Source organism: Neolamprologus multifasciatus, chromosome 13 (assembly GCF_963576455.1).
Source record: "Neolamprologus multifasciatus chromosome 13, fNeoMul1.2, whole genome shotgun sequence".
NCBI classification, from domain to species: domain Eukaryota; kingdom Metazoa; phylum Chordata; class Actinopteri; order Cichliformes; family Cichlidae; genus Neolamprologus; species Neolamprologus multifasciatus.
The window spans coordinates 10,258,238-10,283,065 of record NC_140451.1 but is presented as its reverse complement, the minus strand read 5'-3'; the positions used below and the strand labels follow the sequence as shown (position 1 = coordinate 10,283,065).

The window sequence follows — 24,828 nt, the reverse complement described above, 5'->3', positions numbered from 1 at the left end:
TCCCAGCACACCCTCACTACGCGTTTAGGTGCACCGGGTCTGTCCAGCGTCCTCCCCCGCCACCTGATCCAACTGACCACCAGGTGGTGATCAGTTGACAGCTCAGCCCCTCTCTTTACCTGAGTGTCCAGAACATATGGTCGCAGGTCTGGTGATACGATTACAAAATCGATCATTGACCTACGGCCTAGAGCATCCTGTGCCCGGCCGGGCCCCATGGACTAAGGCCCGGCCACCAGACACTCGCCCTCGGGCACCCTCCCCGGGCCTGGCTCCAGGGCGGGGCCCCGATAACCCTATCCTGGGCAGGGTAAACTGTTCCCTTGATGTTCTCTTCATAAGGGTCTTCTAAATCGCTCTTGGTCTGGTCCCTCACCCAGGACCAATTTGCCATGGGAGACCCTACCAGGGGGCAAAAGCCCCCAGACGACATAGCCCCTGGGATCCCTGGGACACACAAACCCCTCCACCACGATAAGGTAGCGATTCACGGAGAGGCTTATGGAAGCGTGTTAAATTTTATTGTAATCTAGATCAAACTCACTTTAAATAATGTTTCTATGTGCTGCGTATGTTATTTGTTATTCACATGTGAAGTTTAAAAAGGTTTAGCTAAGTCTTCATTTAACAAATGTTATTTCTGGAGTTTTGTTTTGCTTACTTGCTGCATCAGGTACTTCCCTGTGTATCTAGAGAGGATCAGAAGTCCCAGGTATACTGGTATTGGGGGTTGCAGCGTAGGGATGACTTTTTCTGAAGCCTCCAGCTGACTGTTTCCTCTCAGCTGTAAAAAGCTGATGATTTACAAAACAGACAACACGTCGTTTAAATAGATGAGGCTTAAAATGAAAGATACTTTACTCTCTGAACATTGTTCCTAGTTTCCATTCATCCATTTAGTTTACTCTGGTCTTAATCAAGATCTTAAGAAGAGATATTGTTAGAACCTAGAAAGAGGAGGTGTGTGTGTGTGTGTGTGTGTGTGTGTGTGTGTGTGTGTGCGTGTGCGTGTGTGTGAGAAAGAGAGAGCTGGAGAGAAGCTGAGCTTTATTCAAAGTGACTTGAAACAAACTGCAGCAATAAGGGCAAACTAGTGCACAGTTATGTTTACGTGAGCGTTATTTTGTATGCATTTGTACAGTTCGATAACTGTGAGAATACACTGATAGCATTTAGCTCTAGTAACAGGCATTTGTACCAGTCAGCATGAAAAATCAGGGGAAGGAACTAGTATGTAAACTGAAACTGTACAGTATATGTATGCGTGTGCCTGTGTGTGTGTTTATGCTCGAGTGTATGAATAAATGAGTCAGTTTTTTGATGCAATTATTTGATGCTCAAAGCAGGTTTATTTAATTAATATCCAGTTTATTTCCAGTTAGTTCCGAATTCATCTTAAATTCAATTGAATTTTATTGATATAGCAGCAAATCACACCATCAGTCACTTCAAGGCTGTATGTATTATTGTAAGGTAGACCCTACAATAATACATACAGAGAACCCAACAATCATATGACCCCCTATGAGCAAGCACTTTGGCGACAGTGGGGAGGAAAAACTCCCTTTTAAAAGGAAGAAACCTCCAGCAGAACCAGGCTCAGGGAGGGGCGGCCATCTGCTGCGACCGTTTGGGGTGAGAGAAGGAAGATATTTGTTGTAGGTCTGATTGAAGGACTGATGTGATGGTAAGTTGACTGCTGCTCCGCTTTGAATATTGAGAGATTAGCTAATGGAATTTAAGCCAGACTGTGCCCAACTTTAAGACCATATTCACTGGTTGTTTTTGTTGTTATTATTTTGGTCTTTTTTTTTTTCACAAGAATTTCTAGCTCCCCTAGAATTTTGGCCACCCAAACAATCAGACGATTGCTGAGAGAGCACAAGGTTTTCTCCCCCTGTGCTATTCATATCAGTGCAGGGGGTCTCCTAGAGAGGCCGGGGTCAAAAAAGGGATGCTTCAGAACCTCAGAGGGGGTTATGCGCTGATTTGCATCCACAGCCAACATCTGTTTGATTAGCCTTACAAATAATTGTTGGCCATTTTCAGGTCCTCGCCTAACCCTCAGTAGTTTTTCAAGGTCATCGAGACACTTAAGTTTTATATACCGTGTTTCCTTGGATTGATAATCTGTCTCGTATTGAAATTGTTCTTTGGTCTTAAATGTCCAGCGCTGTTCGTTGTTGTTATCTTCGATGAAATAGCAATCAGTGTACACGCCAGAATCTAGAAGATGATCTGGTAGCTGACCCTGAGTTTCAATTATGAATCTCAAAACATCATAATCGTCTTCCCCAGGATAGAGAGGCACCCCTGTAGCAAGTTCTACAGCTACCAGCCCCAGAGCCCACATGTCAATTGCTTCATCACATGGAATGCCAAGCATAACCTCGGGTGCACAATAACCAACCGTCCCCACACGGTCACCTGGAATCAGTGCAGAAGAGGGACATGCGAGGCCAAAGTCTATAAGTTTGACTTTGACGGGAGACTCATGGCGGTTCACAACCATTATGTTGACAGGTTTGAGGTCAGCATGCACTATTCCCACAGAACCCAGGTGGAACAGAGCATTTGCAAGCTGATGCAAAATTGGCCTGAGTTCTTTAATTGGGAGACCCTGGTTATTCCGGTCCCCTATGTAGTCTGACAGGCTTTGGTCGAGGAGTTCAAAATTTAAGCAAATACGCTCTCCATCGAGGAAATAGCCGTTCCATTCAACAATATTGCACGTGTCTGGATCCAAGCGTCGCAGCTGCTCCAGGATGAAAATTTCCAGTTTTGCCTGTTGCAGAATTTCAGGGTCGCTCTTGTTGACTTTAATAGCCACAGTTTGGTTGTTTTTTGTATCGCAACATCTGGTTACCAAACCAAAGCCTCCTTCTCCAAGGAAAGCCTCTACCACGTGGTGTTCTCCCAAAATTGTCCCTTCCATTATTTCAAGATCATCTTCAGAGGAAGATGGGGTGGCTGAGGTGTTGATGTGTCCTTTTTGAGGAAATTCAACTGAGTTTTGGAAACTGCAGTTGAATTTTTGCGATCCATGACTTTCCCAGCTTGAAGGCTGCTGAGAGAGCACAAGGTTTTCTCCCCCTGTGCTATTCATGTCAGTGCAGGGGGCTCTCCTTGAGAGGCCAGTGTCAAAAAAGGGATGCTTCAAAACCTCAGAGGGGGTTATGCGCTGATTTGCATCCAAGGCCAACATCTGTTTCATTAGCCTTACAAATAATTGTTGGCCATTTTCAGGTCCTCGCCTAACCTTCAGTAGTTCATCGAGGTCATTGAGACACTTAAGTTTTATCGATCGAGTTTCCTTGGATTGATAATCTGTCTCGTATTGAAATTGTTCTTTGGTCTTAAATGTCCAGCGCTGTTCGTTGTTGTTATCTTCGATGAAGTAGCAATCAGTGTACATGCCAGACTCTAGAAGATGATCTGGTAGCTGACCCTGAGTTTCAATTATGAATTTCAAAACATCATAATCATCTTCCCCAGGATAGAGAGGCACCCCTGTAGCAAGCTCTACAGCTACCAGCCCCAGAGACCACATGTCAATTGCTTCACCATATGGAGTGCCAAGCATAATCTCAGGTGCACAATAACCAATTGTCCCCACAGCACCACCAGTAGTCACTGCACAAGTGTTACATGCGATGCCAAAGTCTATAAGTTTGACTTTGACGGGAGACTCATGGCGATTCACAATCATTATGTTGACAGGTTTGAGGTCAGCATGCACTATTCCCACAGAACCCAGGTGGAACAGAGCATTTGCAAGCTGATGCAAAATTGGCCTGAGTTCTTTAATTGGGAGACCCTGGTTATTCCGGTCCCCTATGTAGTCCGACAGGCTTTGGTCGAGGAGTTCAAAATTTAAGCAAATACGCTCTCCATCGAGGAAATAGCCGTTCCATTCAACAATGTTGCACCTGTCTGGATCCAAACCTTGCAGCTGCTCCAGGATAAAAATTTCCTGTTTTGCCTGTTGCAAAATTTCAGGGTCGCTCTTGTTGACTTTAATAGCCACAGTTTGGTTGTTTTTTGTATCGCGACATTTAGTTACAACACCAAAGCTTCCTTCTCCAAGGAAAGCCTCCACCACGTGGTGATCTCCCAAAATTGTCCCTTCCATTATTTCAAGATCATCTTCAGAGGAAGATGGGGTGGCTGAGGTGTTGATGTGTCCTTTTTGAGGAAATTCAACTGAGTTTTGGAAACTGCAGTTGAATTTTTGCGATCCATGACTTTCCCAGCTTGAAGGCTGCTGAGAGAGCACAAGGTTTTCTCCCCCTGTGCTATTCATGTCAGTGCAGGGGGCTCTCCTTGAGAGGCCAGTGTCAAAAAAGGGATGCTTCAAAACCTCAGAGGGGGTTATGCGCTGATTTGCATCCAAGGCCAACATCTGTTTGATTAGCCTTACAAATAATTGTTGGCCGTTTTCAGGTCCTCGCCTAACCTTCAGTAGTTGTTCGAGGTCATTGAGACACTTAAGTTTTATATATCGTGTTTCCTTGGATTGATAATCTGTCTCGTATTGAAATTGTTCTTTGGTCTTAAATGTCCAGCGCTGTTCGTTGTAGTTATCTTCGATGAAGTAGCAATCAGTGTACAAGCCAGACTCTAGAAGATGATCTGGTAGCTGACCTTGAGTTTCAGTTATGAATCTCAAAACATCATAATCATTTTTCCCAGGATAGAGAGGCACCCCTGTAGCAAGCTCCACAGCTACCAGCCCCAGAGCCCACATGTCAATTGCTTCATCACATGGAATGCCAAGCATAACCTCGGGTGCACAATAACCAACCGTCCCCACACAGTCACCAGGAATCAGTGCAGAAGAGGGACATGCGAGGCCAAAGTCTATAAGTTTGACTTTGACGGGAGACTCATGGCGGTTCACAACCATTATGTTGACAGGTTTGAGGTCAGCATGCACTATTCCCACAGAACCCAGGTGGAACAGAGCATTTGCAAGCTGATGCAAAATTGGCCTGAGTTCTCTTATTGGGAGACCCTGGTAATTCCGGTCCCCTATGTAGTCCGACAGGCTTTGGTCGAGGAGTTCAAAATTTAAGCAAATACGCTCTCCATCGAGGAAATAGCCGTTCCATTCAACAATGTTGCACCTGTCTGGATCCAAGCGTCGCAGCTGCTCCAGGATGAAAATTTCCAGTTTTGCCTGTTGCAGAATTTTAGGGTCGCTCTTGTTGACTTTAATAGCCACAGTTTGGTTATTTGTTGTATCGCGACATTTAGTTACAACACCAAAGCCTCCTTCTCCAAGGAAAGCCTCCACCACGTGGTGTTCTCCCAAAATTGTCCCTTCCGTTATTTCAAGATCATCTTCAGAGGAAGATGGGGTGGCTGAGGTGTTGATGTGTCCTTTATGAGGAAATTCAACTGAGTTTTGGAAACTGCAGTTGAATTTTTGCGATCCATGACTTTCCCAGCTTGAAGGCTGCTGAGAGAGCACAAGGTTTTCTCCCCCTGTGCTATTCATGTCAGTGCAGGGGGCTCTCCTTGAGAGGCCAGTGTCAAAAAAGGGATGCTTCAAAACCTCAGAGGGGGTTATGCGCTGATTTGCATCCAAGGCCAACATCTGTTTCATTAGCCTTACAAATAATTGTTGGCCATTTTCAGGTCCTCGCCTAACCTTCAGTAGTTCATCGAGGTCATCAAGACACTTAAGTTTTATCGATCGAGTTTCCTTGGATTGATAATCTGTCTCGTATTGAAATTGTTCTTTGGTCTTAAATGTCCAGCGCTGTTCGTTGTTGTTATCTTCGATGAAGTAGCAATCAGTGTACATGCCAGACTCTAGAAGATGATCTGGTAGCTGACCCTGAGTTTCAATTATGAATTTCAAAACATCATAATCATCTTCCCCAGGATAGAGAGGCACCCCTGTAGCAAGCTCTACAGCTACCAGCCCCAGAGACCACATGTCAATTGCTTCACCATATGGAGTGCCAAGCATAATCTCAGGTGCACAATAACCAATTGTCCCCACAGCACCACCAGTAGTCACTGCACAAGTGTTACATGCGATGCCAAAGTCTATAAGTTTGACTTTGACGAGAGACTGATGGCGATTCACAACCATTATGTTGACAGGTTTGAGGTCAGCATGCACTATTCCCACAGAACCCAGGTGGAACAGAGCATTTGCAAGCTGATGCAAAATTGGCCTGAGTTCTTTAATTGGGAGACCCTGGTTATTCCGGTCCCCTATGTAGTCCGACAGGCTTTGGTCGAGGAGTTCAAAATTTAAGCAAATACGCTCTCCATCGAGGAAATAGCCGTTCCATTCAACAATGTTGCAGCTGTCTGGATCCAAGCCTTGCAGCTGCTCCAGAATGAAAATTTCCTGTTTTGCCTGTTGCAAAATTTCAGGGTCGCTCTTGTTGACTTTAATAGCCACAGTTTGGTTGTTTTTTGTATCGCGACATTTAGTTACAACACCAAAGCTTCCTTCTCCAAGGAAAGCCTCCACCACGTGGTGATCTCCCAAAATTGTCCCTTTAGATATTTCAAGCTCATCTGAGCCGAAGGATGGGTTGGCTGACATGGTGTAACGTGTCTGTTTGTTTTGTGAATTGGTGAGAAACAAAACTGAACTTGTTTTGGTTTCTGTCATAAAATGCTCTCAAAACTTCTCGAAAGGGTTTTCGTTGCTGTCAGGTCAATGTCCGTTAAGTCATAAAGTATAATCCTACTTAACGGTTTTGGGATCAAAGCAAAGCTGCCACGTCAGAAAGGATCAAAGCAAAGTTACCGCATCACAAGGGATCGAAGCGTTCTAATATGTGCGCGCATGCGCACACACGTGTTTGTTTGTGTAATATTGTTCACACTAAATTTGACCCTAATCAATTTAATATGATTCTCTAAAATGTTAGTTTTAGAGAATTTTAAAATTACGAAACTGACAGTTACAAAACTTTTTGTTCGTTTATTTCTATTGGGTTTTTTTGGGTTCTGGTTTTTTTGCATACCATGTCAAGCTTTTCTGTATATAGTCATGTTGTAGATTTCGGAGCAAATAAGAAAATGTTAAAATGTTCTATTTTATGTAAAACAATCATCAACTTCATATCCAGGTTTCGTGAGGATGCTTGATATCTTTGAAAAATCGTGGATTTTAATATTGTAGTGCGTGGATTTCGGATTTGGTGCTTAAAACTTTGTGAAACTGTAACCGTATTTCATTCACCACAAATAACTATCTGATTGAATAGTTTTCTTATCAGATAGAGAAATAAAATGAGTCGCAAGGTCTAAAGCAACATTTCTCTGGCTTGGCTGCCTTGTACCTCTGCACGTCAGTCTGTTTCAATGTGTGACCCCCCACCCCCTCCCCGAACAGTCGGAGATGAGTGCACTAACGTGCCTGGAGGCATAGCTGGACTGGCCATCGGGCATACCGGGCATTTGCCCAGTGATTTTTTTTTTTTTTTTGCTTTTATGGGCCAAAGTTTTTTTGTTTGTTTTTAACGGTATAAACAATGAAAGGTGGTGGATTGGCCAGTTGGTCATGATCGACTCTGGGCTGGACCAATTACAGCGGTTAAAGTTCCGTATTTAGGTGTAAAGGAACGCGATTTGTCCCGAACTTCAGCAAAAATTTTAAAACAAACAAAAAGACACAAAGCTGGAGTTATTCTGTGTCTTTACGCTGCATAGCTTCCTTTTCTCCTCTCATTCTCTCCCCCTCCATCTCCTGCTGCTACTTCAATCATGAAACTGATCAATGATCAGCTGATCGGATTTGGTGTCCTTAGTCCCGTCTCGTCTGTTTATTGTCGCGCTAAACAACAGCAGCACGTTTAAGCTTGATAAGCTGTTGTTGTAATTTATTTAATATTACTTTCTAGTATCAACTGACGTTTGCTGGCGCCACAGCCGTAAAGGTGCTGGTCAACACACAGTCAACACACAGTTTCTCATTTAAAATGTCTAGGTTTTAATAAATACAACCGAATCTTACAACCAAAGTGGTCATCTGATGTAAAATATGTAAAATAAAAATCATTATTGTATATAGTAAATATTAAGTCTAATATATGCCCTAATAACAACAGCATTAGTTTTCATTCAAAGGCTTTATGGCTTTTCCTATAATACCTGGTGGGCTGTTCTCTAGTCAAAATGCCCGGGCTGATTTTTTGTCTCAGTCCAGTCCTGCTTGTTCATCACAATCAATCATTGAAAGAAAAAAAAGTTCACCGTCTCTTTGAATTTGCAGTGATGGTCATTGCTACTCCCCTCCAGTTGGAGGCGCTGCGGGACCAACAAACAGCGGTGGTTTTCAATGGAACGAGAGGACAGAGAGACCGTGTTTGACGCTTTTATAAGCTGTAAAAACGTGATGTGTGAGTGTGTGCTGTGTGTATATTTCTGTGGAGAGGAGAAAGAGTGTAAAAAGACTGGGTCCCGCTGTATTACTCAGGCTGCACTACAGCGTCTATTCACAGGCGCGATCCCACTACTGAGCGGCACGGGGGCTTTGACCTGCTCCGTTTCCGACCTGGGCCGGTGCACCCCTCCTTAGGCGACCTGGTGGTCCCGAGCTCCCCCAGGAGCACCATATCGATGCCGAACTTAGTGCGGACACCCGATCGGCATAGTCCGCTGCAGCTCAGAGCTCCTGAGCTCAAACGATCCGCCAGCCTCAGCCTCCCGGTAGCTTGGATTACAGGCGCGCGCCACCGCACCCGGCGAGGAGCAGAAGTGCTCCTCGGGCTTTTATCTTTGACAAAAGTGACGTCACAAATAACACAGCGACATCAAGCGGTGAAAACCGGGTACTGTTATTAAGCTCTGCACACCGTTTCCTTTGGTTCTTTTAATTCCTCTTTAGGAACATTAGTAAGTCGTTCCCTGAAAAAACAAAAAGTTCCTTGGATAGCCAATTAGAAGGATTCATTGAATGTGAAAGGCTCCAGGACATATTATTTCCTTTTTTCTTTCTAAATTTCCAGCACTAATAAAACCCCATTGTTTATTCCATGTATCTATGTACATTATCTATGTACTCTGTAATAGGCCAGTAAATCATAGTTTATTACTTGGTATTGACATAACTTTTTCCACATAATGTGGAAAAAGCTCAAGCCTAGCCTATGAACTGGAAACTGGACTGATTATTTAACACATCTTGATAACTTGGATTGACTCACCAGTAGATAACCACCAGTAAATATGACAGCATTCGGAAACCTTTTTTTTAAATTGTTTAGATTTTAATATATTTCCACTTCTTTGCTTACAGTCTGCTATGAATAATAGTCAGTGATACAAATAAAAGAAGGTCACTTGCATTACAAGCATTGGGTTGTCATGCCATCATTTTATTTATGATGAAATGTCTCATAAATACACTCACCAGTCACTCAGTAATGAAAATATCATCACCTAATCACATGGCAGAATCTCAGTATTTAGGCATATAGAAATTTACTTGCTGACTGGAGCTGATAGGAAAGCAACACTAACTCAAATAATAACTCATCACAACCAAGATTTGCAAAAGAACATCCATGAATGCACATTATGTCAAATCTTGAACCAGATGGGCTACAGCAGCAGAAGACCACACCGGGTCCCACTCCTGTCAGCCAAGAACAAGAAACTAAGACACTGCAAAATCTGCCAGATTTGGACAACAAGGGTTTGGAAAAATGTTGCTTGGTCTAATGAGTCGATTTCTGCTAAGACGTTTGAATTGCAGGGTTAGAATTTGGTGTAAACAACATGAAAGCATGGGCGGATTGTGGAAGAGACTGTCAGCAAGTTCCCTTAAAAGGTTTGTGCTCAAAGCTAAATCTGTGTTACAGAAACTCAGCATTTGTGTTTTTCATTATAGGAACAAAAAAATTCTATAGCCTGCTATTTTTATTAGCTACTTTTATAGGTAATCTTAATTTTTTGTTATTATTATTGTTTATTTTAGTTGCGATATTTAACTATATTTATATTAGCTATATTAGCTTTAAAGATTTGAAACCCTGTGTTCACTTCATATGGTTTGCTACTGAACATTTAAAATATATTTCTTCTGACCGTGCAGTTAAAACAAACTAAACAATAAGTGATTTCATATCTTTACAAAATAACATATTATATTTAGCTATAGACCACATGTTGTGACTTCCTTCTGATAAAGGGTGAATATGCTGTACTAAAGCACAATTGTGGAAAACTTAAGGTTTCAATTCAAAGAATTAGTTTGGCCTCAAACAAAGCTGAAGAAGTCAAAGAATAATACTAATACAAACACACATACTTTACAGCAAACAATAATATCACGCACAATCATGCCTCCACTGTATGTTACTGAGAGAGATACATATATATGTATTCCATCTCACTGCCCAATAGACTGCCTGTAGGCTTCATATAAGTCTATTGGGCGGTGAGATGGAAATCGTCTCACTCAAATGCCGCCAGATCAAAAAGTATACATCTGGTAGACATTGAGGAAGACATTGTTAGAAAAAAGACAAATTTTTATATGATTCGGTGGTAAAATGATGGCTGAAGTAACATTTTTCTGGCTCTCTTTTTCTGGTGGTTAATTGGTCCTCTATAGCCCTCCCATTCACCTGAATGAGGAGCTATTAGTGAAGACACAGAAGAAAATGAGGAAGCAATTTGGTGCCAGAATGGTGTCTCTACAACAAACTGTAGGGAAGGTACACACCACAGAAGAAAAATAATATTAATAATAAAGAATTTAGCCAAACGTAACATATACCTGACAGTTAGCTTTGCAACAGTCCCACCAATTAGTAGGCAAGAGTAAACACAGTGAACAGTTACTGATGTCACAGCTGCACAACAACTAAACATACTCTATAAAAGCTGGAATTACAATAAAATGGTCCCAAGTCTAGCAACACTTAGACAACATGAAAGTTTTAATATATTCAGATTTCATAATTTCGGAATTTCCGCAGCAGATTAGATGGAGAGTCACCAGCCCAGCGGAAGCGTCGATGGCAGAAATCACCTGCAGCAATGATAAGAAAAAGTCAACACACTTCCCTTTATGCAGTTCAGTACTTTTTAAACAGCTGCTGTTTACTCTAGAAGAAATTCACACGAGGAACAGTTCAGATCATGTACTGATGCTCGTGGAGGAAAGTCTATAATCATAGCTGTGTTTCAGCTATAGTAATACTGACTTGCAAGTGTTTATCTCAGAGGTTATGACTGACTTCTAACCCTAAAAATTAGTTTCAGAACAAAGTCCTTACAGTGCTCTTTAGCGGCAAATATTTGAAACATTTTGTGGCAGTATTATAAAGGAAAAAGGAATCCACAGCGAGCTTCTGTAGAATCTCAGGAAAACTGAATCAGTCCTCAGGGCTACAGGAAAAGTGTCAGCCCTGAACACTGGAGCTAAAAACTAGCTAAGAGGAAAGTGGTAGCTTTGAAGTGCAAAATGCAAAACCTCACAAAACACTGGGTGGGCGTGCAGCCCCTCTTTAATATGAGCACTAAAGAGCTCCTACTTTTATATTCCATGAGCTTAATATAAGAGCAGAGAAGCTCTTGAGCAGCTGCTCTGAATATCCATTGCCTCTCTGCAGTGAAAGTAGATCGAAAATACACCAAATCATGTCTATCATACTGGTATCAATTAAACTTTTCTCACGTCTGACTTTCAAAAATAAGGATCCTATGGCACTGACCACTTCCTTACTACTATTTTGTGTGTTGTTATGTATTGCTCTCCAGCAACACCTTGCTTTAAATAATTGGAATAAATTTCAGTTACCCGAGTATGTCGTACTTTCACACAAAGATTTCCCCGTTTCCTGCTGTTCACAGTGAAAGCTCTCTGCTTGTGACGTGATGGGGTCTTCTGGTTTGGAGGCCTCCAACATTGGTTCCTTCTTATTTCTCACAGCCCAGTGCATTGACTGTAAACAAATTAGGAGGCTTTTTAAGTGTCAATGATTGCACAGTGTTTTTAAGAATCTAAAGAGAAGACATTACAGTTTTCACTGAGTCGTTCAAGGCCTGCCAGTCATGGAATGGGATCGTAACTCCGCTTCTTTTCCAAAGATCATAGTTTTTCCTTTTGGTTTCATCGCATAAAACCTCTTTGGCTTCCTGCAGCTTCTGGAAATCTGCCACTTTCACAACAGAAAAAAATGGTTTTAATATAAAATTAAAAATTTAATAAAACAATTTACTGTATACAGCTGTAAGAATCCGCTCTATTAGCATTATTTGCTTTGAAGTTAAGACATCAGAAACAGACATTAACTATGTAAGAAAAGTGTGAATGAAGAGGTAATGAAGGGGTAATAGCACACTTTGTAATACTTTATTGCTTTGGATTATGAAAAAAAGGTTATATGAAATATGACTCACACACAGTTAGTGGTGTGTGTGCATTACCTGCTCTTGGGCTGTCGAGGTGTTTGTCTGGATGACATGCCAAGGCTCGAATCTTGTATTCATTGAGAATCTGTTCAGTCTGCAGGAGAACAAAACAAAACAAACCTCATAGTCTGATGTGATCTAATCAATCAGATCGATGTTATCTTGACCGTGTTATTGACTATTTGAGACCCTCAGCTCTGCCAGTCTATGAGTGTTGCTGATTGTTGAGTAATATATTGAGTGAAAATTGGCGATCACAAGACCACGGTGGATATGTGTGCTGATGTTGATAATCAAAGATTTGTTTTAGTAAGATACATTTAAAAAAAAATCACACTGATTGCATATCTAATCTAGATATACACAAATGAATTTAAATGCTGGCTGGCAGACAGTGGATGACGCACGACTAGTTTCGCATCAACAGGTCTCTGTTGGTTCAGCCTAATCTGAGGCACGCATACATTTTTATTTTCACATTTTTTGACTCAGCAGCGTACAGGCTATTGACCTAAATAATTACTGACTTATAGATCGAGACTATATCCGTTCAGCAACCCAGGAAATAGTCTGAGCCTTAAACCCACTGACGAGAACTTACCGATGACAGTTCATCACATCCCAGTAACCCGTAGTAATCCTCCAAATCCTCAGGTTTACAGCTCAAAACAGCCTCCATAAAAATCTGTCGGAGAAGGCTTCTTTTAACGGACCACAAATGCTGCTGAACGTGATCACAGCTGATCAGTTAAAGGGTTGCCAACCCCTCTCACTCACTTACTATAACCAACTAGCTAACTACTAACTGTTAGCAAAGTTTGTCTTAGTATGGTTTTGTCCGCTAACGTTAGATTTCAGGGATTATTAAACTGTTAAAATTGTCAAGGGAGATCTCTCCTGAGTTGTTGGGAGAGCCCAGCTGCCCCTTTTTACCGTATGACGTACGATGCATTCAAGGGTCTTGATAATGGTCCTGCTTACTAGAAAATTCATTTATTCATCTGGCTAAGAAACAAAGGCAATGGTAGCTTTAGGAAATTAAAAACGTTATATTTTGATGTAGTAAAACTAAATTTCTTTCACATACTTAAGGCTTGTGTGGCAACGAAAAAAGAAAATGATAGATTTGTAACTGGGGCATTAATTAAGCTTTCAACGGCTGCACGTCAATATACAATCGTTAATATTTACGCGAAACACATCACCGAAAGGCTTGAAAGATTCGTGAGGGCTAACCTATGATTAGAAATCATCCGACAGCACTTGAAGGCAACAATATTTGTTATGGTATAATGTCAGCGACGTAGAGGGGGGCGTTTCGCTCGGGACTACTGGTGGAGAACGAGTCACGTGTGCTATGCAAATGAGCCAGCTGTCCGAGAGGAAGGCTCCTGCTCAGCGGCTCTGCGGGCTGAAGATGGCGGACGGAGAGAACAGTCTCAAAACGGCCGTTTCGGGCGCCTCCGATACGGGGGAACCTCCCGTTAAGATTTCGAAAATCAGTCCAGGGACTAACTATGGACTAAAAGCCGTCGAAGCGGACCAGTTCTCGTGCGTCTCCGCGGCAACTGAGAGCTGGGAGGCGGCGTTGAATTGTGCGCAGCCCGCGGAGAAGGAAGCGAAGCCGGTGATGGCGGTAGAACAGGCCCCGGCAGCGTTAGGCGGAGACAACAATGGACTGGAAGTATTACTCTCCGACCCTCACAAGCCAGTTGGGAAATTGGACGACACCACTGTCTTTGGCGCAACCGAGGACAGTCCAGGTATACAAAGAGAGAAAAACTTTGAGTATTTAAGTGACTTACTGTGAGAAAAATTATCTTTGCCAACTTAACCGGTGAGCTAACTGGCTCCATGTGAAACAGTTAACTTTGCTAATGTTAAATACAGTAATGCTGTGTGGGTGTCGAGAACTGTGTACTCCTGAAAACGGGAACTTTTCCACTAAGTTCTATTTCTCTAAACGGAAGTAGAACTCTATCAGTGATCCTGCCAGCACAAATTTGTCCATTTAACTTTTTCACAACCACGCAAAACTTTGAGAGCAACTTAGCGTTTGTTAGCCGGTTGAAAGTTGACTTTGAGAGACTGCTTTCACCGATTTACCTTTGCAACGGGTCGTAGCAGTTATTAAAGAGAGTCGCGACTTATATCTAGTCTTATTTAGTTAATTTTCTCCATGTCTGTGCTTAGATTTTCTTGGGCACGATGACCTTCCCTCTAACGGTTTGGCTGTCACTCCGGAGCACATCACTGAAGACGATGACAGGTCCTCACATGCAAGCTCCAGCGACTGGACTCCTCAACCGCAAATAGGTAAATAAGATAATCAGATCATTAATAAACTGCAATATCTTAGATTACGCCACTTATAATATGTATTTAGTGTGTATGTATATATTTAAACCACATAATAATTGTTTGCATTGTACAAGTATGTGTGTTTTGGAAATCCAGCCATACTGAGATGTTATGTTCTTGCTCGCAGGTTCCTACAGTTTCATCCAGCAGCACATTAGAGAGACAGATCCAAGGGCCATCCTGAGGGATTTGCTACCCGAGACTGTACTCCCACCAGATTTAGATGACATGACATTGTGGCAGATCATCATCAACATCTCAGAGCCTCCAAAAAGAAAGAAGCGGAAAGATATTAATACCTTAGAAGATGTAGTCAGGCTACTACATGAAAGCAAAAGGATACTAGTGCTGACTGGTGCTGGGGTATGCATTTTTTACTTTATCGTGTAGCTCTACTGTGTAAATTTGATTTTCAGTACTAGTGTTCATTGCATTTCCTTATTATTTTTATTTTATTTTGTTGTAGGTTTCAGTTTCATGTGGAATACCAGACTTCCGCTCCAGAGATGGAATTTATGCACGGCTTGCTGTAGATTTTCCAGATCTTCCAGATCCTCAAGCTATGTTTGACATTGAGTACTTCAGACGGGACCCTAGACCGTTTTTTAAGTTTGCTAAGGTTGGTGTTACATGAACAATAGAATAACAATTTGAATGCTCTCTAACAACGAATTAATAATCTTAATCCAAACCATAAATCTCTTCATGTAGACCATTGCAAGGTCTACATGACTAGTGGATTGTGCACTTTCATTCTGTGAAAGGGTGTTGGTCATTTAAAAAGGGAAACTACTTAAATGTAAGCCGCTTCTGAGTTCCTGTTAAATTTTGTAATGTTGTTTACTACGGTGCCCCACACCCCCATGTTTACACCGACTTTTAAATGGAGTATCAGAACCTGTTTTTTAAGTTAACTTAAAACATAACATAATGTTCAGTTAAATTTGACCCATTTTGACATTTGGCAATAGTTAAGAAAAAAAAACATATATGTCTTTTAGCTTGAAATTGTTTAATTTTCCTAAAGTAACTTAAAATTTTATCACAAGAACTGTTTGTGTTCCCACCAGATTTGATCAGGCCCCTGCAGGGACGGGAAATTGAAAGGATCGTGGGGAATTCTCCAAACAGTGAAATAGTAAAAGAACACAGGAGTGATCATATAAGATCCAAAAAATAACAGAGGCTATACAGAAGTCAGAGGGTCCCTTATCATAGACACAATATCTGTAATAGGGTGGGAAGGTGGTCCATATACAGTAGCATATTGTGGTACAGTGGGTAGCACTGTTGCCTCACAGCAATAATTTTCCTGGTTGAAAAAAGTTCAATAGCTGTGTGCGTGTGTCTTGTAAACTTACACAGCATGTAATGTTTTTATCTTCTCTCTTAAGCACATGGTGTTTACATATTAATAAATGTGCTACATGGATAAAATTGCAATTAAGTACACCGAATAAAGTACTGTATATATTAGCTAATAGAGATTAAAACAGATCTCATAAGATGGGTTGGGTCATAACATTACAAAAGGACCTGAGCTGCCATTTCAGTGAGTGTTGGAAACTGATGTGGAAGTCCCACACATGCGAGGTTTCCTAGCACTGCTTTGAATGCACAGACTAGTTTGCAATAAGCATTTTGTGTATATATATTGTGTTCTAAGTCAGTTAATACTGCACTCTGAAAAAGGTTAAAAAGGTTTTAAAGATTGATCACTCATTTATTATTATCAAATATATTCAAGCCATGCTATGAAGCATGAAATATAAACAGTTATTAAGTGTTTAAATATGGTCCAGAAAAGCCATGGTGGGGGCATATGACTATAGCAATGTTTGCATTTTCTTCACAAGTACTGAATGCACAATTTTATATTACAGGAGATCTACCCTGGGCAGTTTGAACCTTCTCCCTGTCATAGATTTATATCTATGCTAGATAAGCAAAGAAAGCTGCTGCGCAATTATACGCAAAACATTGATACACTGGAACAAGTGGCTGGGGTTCAGCGGATTATCCAGTGTCACGGTGAGTGGTGCATGTGATTGATTCCTCTTGCTTATTTCGTTATTTGTTTTTTTATAGTTCTTCCCCAGTAATTCAATGTCAATTATATTTTAGGGTCATTTGCAACTGCATCCTGTCTCTTCTGTAAGCACAAAGTGGACTGTGAGGCTATAAGGGAAGACATCTTTAACCAGGTATGTGTTCACTGCAATCTAATCCAGGATACCACTTTTTTGCCGACACTGTTGGACGTTGCACCATCACCAAGGCCAATAATGCAGATACAGATTGCATATAGAAACATCGTGTGAAAAACCTCTTTAATAAGCATAAGGATTTATCTGTATATATTTGCTGTTACGGGTCTCAAATATCTACGTAATTACTTGTAAACAAGGGAAACGACATGGACATCAAAAGCTGATAATACCCTTTTTAGTTTTACCTGCCAAACAACCCATAACATAGCTGACTGTTTAAAATATTCCAGAAAGATTGCCTTGTTATTGCTGTGAGTGATTGCCCACCCCATAAAATTTGGATGGTGTTTAGTGGCGCTGTAGTAAATAAATAATACATTAAATTCATCCATCAGGTTGTCCCTCATTGTCCACGGTGTCCAGATATCCCCCTGGCAATCATGAAACCAGACATTGTCTTCTTTGGAGAGAACCTTCCAGAAATGTTTCACAGAGCCATGAAACAGGATAAAGATGAGGTGGATCTCTTGATCGTCATTGGCTCTTCGCTTAAAGTCCGACCGGTTGCCCTCATCCCAAGTATGTTTTGTCAAAATTGATTCACTTTTAGAGTCTGTAACATTAAACATACTAACCGATATGTTTCTGTATGCTTTGCATGTCATTCAAACACCGAATATTTGTTTCTCCTCTCTATCCAGACTCCATTCCTCATGAAGTGCCTCAGGTCCTGATCAATCGGGAGCAGCTGCCTCATCTCAACTTTGACGTGGAGCTACTCGGGGACTGTGACGTCATTATCAACGAGCTCTGTCATCGATTGGGTGGAGACTTTGAGCAGCTCTGCTACAACACTGTAAGATTAACTGAGATCACAGAGAAACCCCCTCGGTTACCAGAACAGTCACCAAGTGAGGCCTTGTCTGCTTCGAGTGATACGACTCAGGAGGAGCAGAAGCGGCACACTACAGACTCAGTAAATATGCCTTCGGAGGAGACAGAAAGTCTGAATGTCACAGAGACTGCTGATAATAATGTTACACCTCTAGAGCCTTGTCCAAATGCTCAGTGTCCAACGGAGAGCACTGAATCTCCAGAGAAAGCAGCAGAAGGTGCGCCAAAAGAGGAGGCAGCCGAACGAAAGAGTCAAACCTCCAACCTTGAATTTCGTAGACGTTGCTGGATGAGTCGAGTTAACAGAACTCCAATCAGCAAACGCCTTGAGGGTAAGCTTTAGACCATGGTAAAGCAAGCAAAGCTGCTTTAATGTAACAAATAAATTGATTTTGGATGTGTGACAAAATCGTGCAAAGACATGTTGTGTGTCCCTTTGCTCAGCAGTTTTTTCTCCTTCCATACAACTGTCATAAACAATGAACAGATCCCAGATAGGTGTGCAAAGCTCACTGATCCTCTTTTGTTTTCCACAGCAGGCCAATACCTGTTTCAACCACCAAATCACTATATCTTCCACGGGGCAGAGGTTTATTCTGACTCTGAAGATGAGACGTCGAGCTCCTGCGGGAGTGACAGCGAGGACTCTGAATGCTGTGCTGAAGGGGAGGAAGACGACAGCGAGCCGGAGGATGCCGACGTAGTACCAGCAGTGGATGGAGAAACATGCCTCAAAGACATAGTACAGCACACTGTAGCCACTGAGGCCACGTCAAGTGTGCAGACAGACAATAATTCTGAAAAGACTGAGAGTACCACACACCTTTAAATGTAAATTACCCAGTCAACAAAGCACTAATTGTCTTTTTATAGATATATATAAATATATACATATAAGTTTCATATATTTTTGACTCTTCATCCTTAATATTCAGGGTTTCCTCCAGAAATGTTGTTAGACCCAGTGAACAAAGGAGATTTATTCTGTTTGGTAGCAAATAATCCAGTGTCTTTCTCGCTTTTCAAACCATAAGTAGGTAGTAAATAATAGGCTGTATGAGTGGAAGAGCATTAAATTAGCCGAAAAAGTCTTGGCTGTTAGCTACACAAATCAAAAAAAGAGTATTAGTTTATCAAAGTTCACCTGTTCATTTTTTACTTTCAGGATTCCCTGTTGTAACTGAGTGTGTGTATTTGTGGGCTAACAAACTGAACGGCTGTAGCTGCTCTTTCATAGATTGAAAGTAAATGTAAATACATTCAAACATGTTTAGTGTTCAGCGGGCCTCTGGGCTGTCAGTATTCTGGTGGAAACCCTGCTCTCGTTTTTCATAAAGTTGAAGTTGTGTGGCAACTTTGTGTGAATATGCAGCAGGTTTTTTTTTTTTTCCCCTCTTCTTTCTTTCTCTGCCCTGTTTGGTCACATGCACATGTGTCTGAAACTACATACTGTATACTACTTACTAAATAGAGTACTGTGTTTTGTTTTTTTTCTTATGTTTACTTTCCATGTTCTTTTCTGATTTTGCATTCACATTTTCAGAAATTTAATTATTACTTTAATTTAGATTAAGCTTTAATTTCTACATTGCAGTGACTACAGGCAAATGTTCCAAATGTTATTTTCGGTCCATACAACGACATCACCTGCGGTCTAATACTTTTTAGAGCTGGTTCATGCTACCATTAGAATCATCAGTTTGTAAGCCAGCAGCTGATAAATGGTGGGTACTATGAGTTTCAGACACATACATAAATCTTCTGATGGTTTACTTGAACGCACTAACTGCAATATAGAAAGTTCAGTTCTGCCTTTTCATAAGGGTCATTGGTGGAAAAGTGACAGTACTCTTTAATTTTAGACCAAAGAACACTTTATCAACACTCTCCTTCGTTGTCATAAGCTTTGTATGTTTAATCTGTCATTTAAAATTTGGAAAAAAATATATAACTATCGACAAGGTGTTCCTTCTGACATGTGGCAGCTACTTTTTATGGTCAAGCCTCTTATTTTTATACTCTGATGTGAGACATACTCATCAAAGGGTAGATGATGGTTTTTATCTGTACAAAGGTATACTGAGTTGTAATAATAAGCCTTAGGAATATATTCACATTGAAAATGGCACTTTTTGTCCTCCTTATAAACCTGGTTTTGTTGCCTGTGTCACTTTTCATTGAGAATTAAGGAGTCTTCTGCCTGCAAAGTGTTGGTATATAGACATAATTGAGCCACTGTGTTGGATACATGTCTACACCAACGTAATTCACATGCCATTGACAAGGTAATGTTTTGTTTACGTTTTAAGAAGATACATTTTTACATCATTCTAGTTGTTATTTCTCATGGAGTTCTCAGTAAAAAAATATAGGAAAGAAAAATTTTCTGACCTCTCATTTCTATTATTGCAAACGCATCTGATTGGTGTCAATATCAGACATTAACACAGCGACACCTGGTGTTTCATCCGGCTAGTTCCTGAGTCACGTGAGCTCTTGAAGTTTGGTGAGACGGTGGGGTCCAATTTCAACATCAAATTTGGTGGGCCGCGTCGGGGGCTTGCGCATGCGTATTGTGGTATCTAGTTTTAAATGTGTTTTATTTAACATTTTAGTTGTCACTCGGCTTATCATTAACAATTAGGTGGTTATCACATTGTTTAGCTAGCCGCAGATTCACGTACAGAAAGCTAAGGAACATTCTATAGCCCTAAAACCTCGGAACTACATTTCCCAACATCCTTTCAGCTGCCCTGTAATACGGCGTGTCGTAAAACTTAAAAGGAAAACGGTGATGGACTCCGCCGGAGACGCCTGACAGTTTTTGTCTTCATCTTTAATTGTTGTCTGAAATGTTCATCTAGCGACGCAGTGCTTCGGTTCACCGGACCAGTGAAAATGGAGGCTATGGAAGATGACAGTTTGGACGTAAAAGACGACCATAACCACAACTACCGCGCGAGCGGCAGTAATAAAGTCCGCACGTATCTTAGCAGCCAGCTGTCGGAGATATCGACGGTCCCGCAGCCCGTCTGTGCGACGGTGCCGGTTGGAGAAGCGGGTACTCGACAAGGGAAACTGTGGTCCGGTGCAACCGGCGGGTCAAAGTTCATGGACTCGGATACAGGCAGCGAGAGCAGCGAAGTCAGCGAGACTGACTGCACCGCTCCGGGAGCTGCTTCCGAGGGAAAATTCGCCCTCGACTCCACTTCCAAGTTCCGTAAGTTCACTCGAAGCAGGGCCCGAGAGCTCACGGTCTCACCGCAGCTCGGCCTCCGCTTATGTTAGTAATGTATGTGAAGAGTGATGCTTTTGGCTTCTGTTCGGTCTGATCTGAAGGCTCAATTCAGCTCCCCTCTCTTCACACAGTTCTGAATGCAATGGCAGTGGAGGACTACCGGAAAAACCACTGGCCAAACCTGGAAAAGGCAGTTGACCGTCTGCTGATTCAGAATCCCACAGACCACATCTCTGTTTCTTATGCACAGATATACAGGTGAGACAGCACAAGTAAAGGGATGTTGAATAAACACCCCTCTGAACTAGACACCCCCCCTAGATTATGATTTCTGTTGCCATAAGAAGCGCCATATATATATTACCATGTGATTAACTGAGAATTTTAATATAACCTCAAATGCCTGTCTTTTGTTTTCCTAGTTATGTCTACAAGTGTGTTTGTCAGCAGCACTCTGAGCTGCTCTACAATGATCTGATATCAAAAATAACAGGTCACCTGCAGCAGGTTTCCGCCCATCTACAAGTAAGCAAACCCAAATGCAAGATGTAATCGTACCGCACATGCGGAAACTAAAAAACTAACTCTTTTTGCAATGTTTTGCAGGCTAGCCCACTCGAGAACTTCATTGAAAATTTCAACATTGCACTGACACAATATATAGCTTCTCTTCAGTGTATAGTCCCTGTCTTTATGTACTTGGTAGGTACTACTTATCAGCTTTTTCCCCCTTTTTAATCAAATATTTGGCAAATCCCATGCAGGCAAGTGTAGTTTTGTGTTAGTTTGTTACTTAAATCTATGTTTGCACATGCTTCTCTTTTCAGAACAAGTTCTACATTGAGTCCAAACTGAACCGAGACCTCAGAGAGGATCTGATGAAGCTGTTCGCTGATCACGTCGCAGAAAAACACGTGAACACACTGATGCGTGAGTGTACCGCTTCATCTCATGCGCTTTGCTCTGATTAATCATGATGTGATGCAAAGTCACAAAAAGGGGATATTAAATAAATAAAAATCCTCCCTTTGGTCAAGTCAGTTGACACCATCTTGTCCATTGTGCTCGTTCTTTTCAGCTCTGCTCATTAAAGCTCGGTCCATGCCCTTTGAAGTGCAACCCTCAACAATGGCTAGTGTGGTTAAGGGCCTCTACAGCCTCCAACCAGGTGATTTTAGATAAATTATTTATCTCACACTATCCTCTTGTTCACAAATTTTTTTTAAAATTAATTAATTTTTGATTTTGGTTTCCTTTCTCAGAGTGGGCCCAGCTCGCCCCAGATCTCTTCTCTGGGTTTATCCCCCAGATTAACCCTCCTGCTGTGGAGTCTCTGCTGCAAGACTACGCTGCTCATGACCAGAAACTACAGATGGAGCTCTCCATGAATGGATTCCCACGGTCAGTTTTCCAGAGTCTTTAGCATCAAATGAAGACTGAGTCACATCTGCTTTAACTTGGGTCTCGTGCTTGTTTTCCAGAGGTGACCAGTCTCGCAAACGGGCCAGCGAGGACTCGTGATGGCCGGCGTCACTGGATTTGCTGCAGAACTAATACTGTGCCTCTTAAGTCTTTATCACAAGTTGTCTCCCTGGACTAGGTACAACGCTAACAGTGCGTCATCCCTTTTTAACTCGAGGTCACGAAACACTGTGAATAACAAAGACAGCATGATGGGTTGTTGAGCAGAAGGATTAAAAAAAGGAAAAAGTGGCTCACAGACTTCCATTTTGGTGCTTTCCTTCTGATTTCTTCATCTTCTGCTCATCTGAAGAGTGCCTTCACAGTGTCCGTCTGACTGAATATCATGATGAAGCTGACGATCCATTCCTAACCTTTAACATGGAAGTGTCTTGTTGTCTTTGATATACGGGGCTAATTAAGACTCTATTGCTGCTGCTAATAATATTGTTTGTGTGTTAATATCATAAATCCCTTGTGTCACCCACATATTGTGTATCTCAGTGGCTACAGTCAACACAAATGAGTGTGGAAAGAAGTGGGAGCTAGGTCACTAAGCTTAGCTATGACTCTCTTCTTCCTGTTGCTTAAAATGTCTTATCATGCTCAGTCATCCAGGTAAGTAATTCCCAAAAAGTTGATTCTGTTCATCTGGATGTAGCGTTTTCAGTGGGAGAAACATTTTCGTCACTTATCCCAAGTGACTTCTTCAGTCTCGGCTGAGTGCAGGTTTCCCCAACCAAAGACCGTGGTTTTTGGTCAGTGGTTTTTGGTCAGTGGTTGTTGGTCAGTGGTTGTTGGTCAGCTGAGACTGAAGAAGTCACAGATTGACGAAAATGTTTCTCCCACTGAAAACGCTACATCCAGATGAACAGAATCAACTTTTTGGGGTTATTCCTGTTGCCTTTACTGTTTGGGTAAGCCAGGTTGTATTTTCCAGTTTTGCCAAAGAGGATAACTGTTCTTTTGTTTTTTCTTTAAACACAATGTGTTGGGTTCCAGTTTATGTTCTCAATGTTGTATGCTGTCTGAGTCACTGAGCCATTTAATTTTATTCTTTACTAATAAGTTAAAGCTTTAGTTTACCCTCAAGTCATTCTGCCTTTAATGACAACTTGTTTGTTTAAGCCTTGCACGTAGGTGGAGGAGGTTGCCATATACAGGAAGTAACACTGAGTGCCATACAGTTAAAAGGACCACATAATACCATTTGAGGATTTCCTGATTTTATTTTATTTTTTACATTTTTATTTATTTTATGTAACCTGACCTTGCCTAAATTTCCCCCTAAATTGCCACCTCCATGTTTGTATTCTTGGACCCCACTAGAGTGGCTCTGCATGATTTCCCATCCAAAATAATCCCCGTTTATCTTATACTGAGCCTCAGTGCGCCCACTCAGTTCATGCACCGTCTGAAGCAGGTTGTTTTTGGGCTCACTTTCTTTTGATTGGCTGCCGCCGCATGAACAAAAGGTTTGAACAGCAAGTAGGAGGGGCTTCAGTCACAGGCCTGCGTAGCTGAATGACCATATTAAGGATATCTGCTTAGAGTGACATCATAGAGAGCCGGAAAAAAAATCTGTCTCAAATTAAGTGTTTAAAGCAGTTTGATACCTCAGCCTCGCAGTGGTTACCCGTATTCACTGCACTCATGATTTGAAACTCTGATGATATTTAGTTTGAGCAGTCACCACTGGAACAGGATAATGGGTCCACTTTAACAAAGCAAATGATATGCAAATGTGGTTGTGTGCCAGAGCACATGCGCTTCATGTTGTAAATAGTTTTTGCCTCTGCATACTGGTATGTGTACACTAGCTTTTGTCACAGGTGCATTTTTTGTTAAACAAGTCACTCGAATAAATGTGTTTGATACAAGTTCCTACACTGTTTTAAGTGTAATTAGATGCTCAGGCTTGCTTTTTGTTTAAATCTCGTGTTACTTCAAATGAACTAATCACAGGACATGATTTCATTATTCTAGCTTTTACAACTGGGTCCTGTCATCACGGGGGTTGTAATACAGCTAATGAAGTCAAGAGGAATCTAAATCATTAGGGATGCTGAACACTGGCTGTACTAGATTACATGTCTCACCTTTTAATTTTACATGATGCAAAATTAATTCAATTTTAAACCCACTGTGAATGGCTCAAATACTGTTTCAGCAATCTGTTTTTTATCTCAAAATCAATAAAATCCTAGAGTCTTAGTATTTGTCACACTAATGACAGACGCTTGCTGTTGTCGTTTCTTTATCTAATGC

The 24,828-nt window shown here is 41.5% G+C and overlaps 4 protein-coding genes and 1 non-coding gene across 5 annotated transcripts; 2 read left to right on the top strand and 3 right to left on the bottom strand.

Moving 5' to 3' along the window:
* Positions 1-1,326: 1,326 nt before the first annotated feature.
* Positions 1,327-6,730, bottom strand: LOC146505065 (uncharacterized). The gene has a single exon (XM_085182255.1). The coding sequence runs from the start codon at positions 6,635-6,637 to the stop codon at positions 1,907-1,909; it is 4,731 nt and encodes a 1,576-aa protein (XP_085038381.1). The 5' UTR covers positions 6,638-6,730; the 3' UTR covers positions 1,327-1,906.
* Positions 6,731-8,420: 1,690 nt separating this feature from the next.
* LOC146505064 (signal recognition particle RNA) lies at positions 8,421-8,719 on the bottom strand. Its single transcript, XR_014877793.1, has one exon.
* Positions 8,720-9,329: 610 nt separating this feature from the next.
* On the bottom strand, positions 9,330-13,595 carry dnajc12 (DnaJ (Hsp40) homolog, subfamily C, member 12). The gene is made up of 5 exons (XM_085182252.1): positions 12,998-13,595; positions 12,412-12,490; positions 12,004-12,143; positions 11,783-11,927; positions 9,330-11,011 (listed from the first exon to the last, which is right to left on the bottom strand). The coding sequence occupies exons 1-5, from the start codon at positions 13,073-13,075 to the stop codon at positions 10,929-10,931; spliced, it is 525 nt and encodes a 174-aa protein (XP_085038378.1). The 5' UTR covers positions 13,076-13,595; the 3' UTR covers positions 9,330-10,928.
* Positions 13,596-13,711: 116 nt separating this feature from the next.
* sirt1 (sirtuin 1) lies at positions 13,712-20,243 on the top strand. Its single transcript, XM_085182241.1, has 9 exons — positions 13,712-14,159; positions 14,590-14,712; positions 14,885-15,120; positions 15,224-15,376; positions 16,641-16,788; positions 16,882-16,961; positions 17,363-17,546; positions 17,669-18,193; positions 18,398-20,243. Exons 1-9 carry the CDS (start codon positions 13,754-13,756, stop codon positions 18,688-18,690), a joined length of 2,148 nt encoding a protein of 715 aa, XP_085038367.1. The 5' UTR covers positions 13,712-13,753; the 3' UTR covers positions 18,691-20,243.
* Positions 20,244-20,361: 118 nt separating this feature from the next.
* On the top strand, positions 20,362-24,790 carry cacul1 (CDK2 associated cullin domain 1). The gene is made up of 8 exons (XM_085182251.1): positions 20,362-21,081; positions 21,231-21,357; positions 21,522-21,624; positions 21,706-21,801; positions 21,927-22,029; positions 22,178-22,267; positions 22,362-22,500; positions 22,581-24,790. Exons 1-8 carry the CDS (start codon positions 20,760-20,762, stop codon positions 22,618-22,620), a joined length of 1,020 nt encoding a protein of 339 aa, XP_085038377.1. The 5' UTR covers positions 20,362-20,759; the 3' UTR covers positions 22,621-24,790.
* The last annotated feature ends 38 nt before the right edge of the window (positions 24,791-24,828 follow it).

Coding starts and splice junctions, on each gene's coding strand:
- LOC146505065 (XM_085182255.1), bottom strand. CDS start 6,637: ATGACAGAAACCAAAACAAGTTCAGTTTTGTTTCTCACCAATTCACAA.
- cacul1 (XM_085182251.1), top strand. CDS start 20,760: ATGGAGGCTATGGAAGATGACAGTTTGGACGTAAAAGACGACCATAAC. Junction 21,082..21,230: donor CGACTCCACTTCCAAGTTCC/GTAAGTTCACTC, acceptor CTCTTCACACAG/TTCTGAATGCAATGGCAGTG. Junction 21,625..21,705: donor AGGTTTCCGCCCATCTACAA/GTAAGCAAACCC, acceptor AATGTTTTGCAG/GCTAGCCCACTCGAGAACTT.
- sirt1 (XM_085182241.1), top strand. CDS start 13,754: ATGCAAATGAGCCAGCTGTCCGAGAGGAAGGCTCCTGCTCAGCGGCTC. Junction 16,789..16,881: donor GCGGATTATCCAGTGTCACG/GTGAGTGGTGCA, acceptor ATTATATTTTAG/GGTCATTTGCAACTGCATCC. Junction 16,962..17,362: donor GGGAAGACATCTTTAACCAG/GTATGTGTTCAC, acceptor TTCATCCATCAG/GTTGTCCCTCATTGTCCACG.
- dnajc12 (XM_085182252.1), bottom strand. CDS start 13,075: ATGGAGGCTGTTTTGAGCTGTAAACCTGAGGATTTGGAGGATTACTAC. Junction 12,144..12,411: donor CCTCGACAGCCCAAGAGCAG/GTAATGCACACA, acceptor CTGTTGTGAAAG/TGGCAGATTTCCAGAAGCTG. Junction 11,928..12,003: donor TGAACGACTCAGTGAAAACT/GTAATGTCTTCT, acceptor ATTTGTTTACAG/TCAATGCACTGGGCTGTGAG.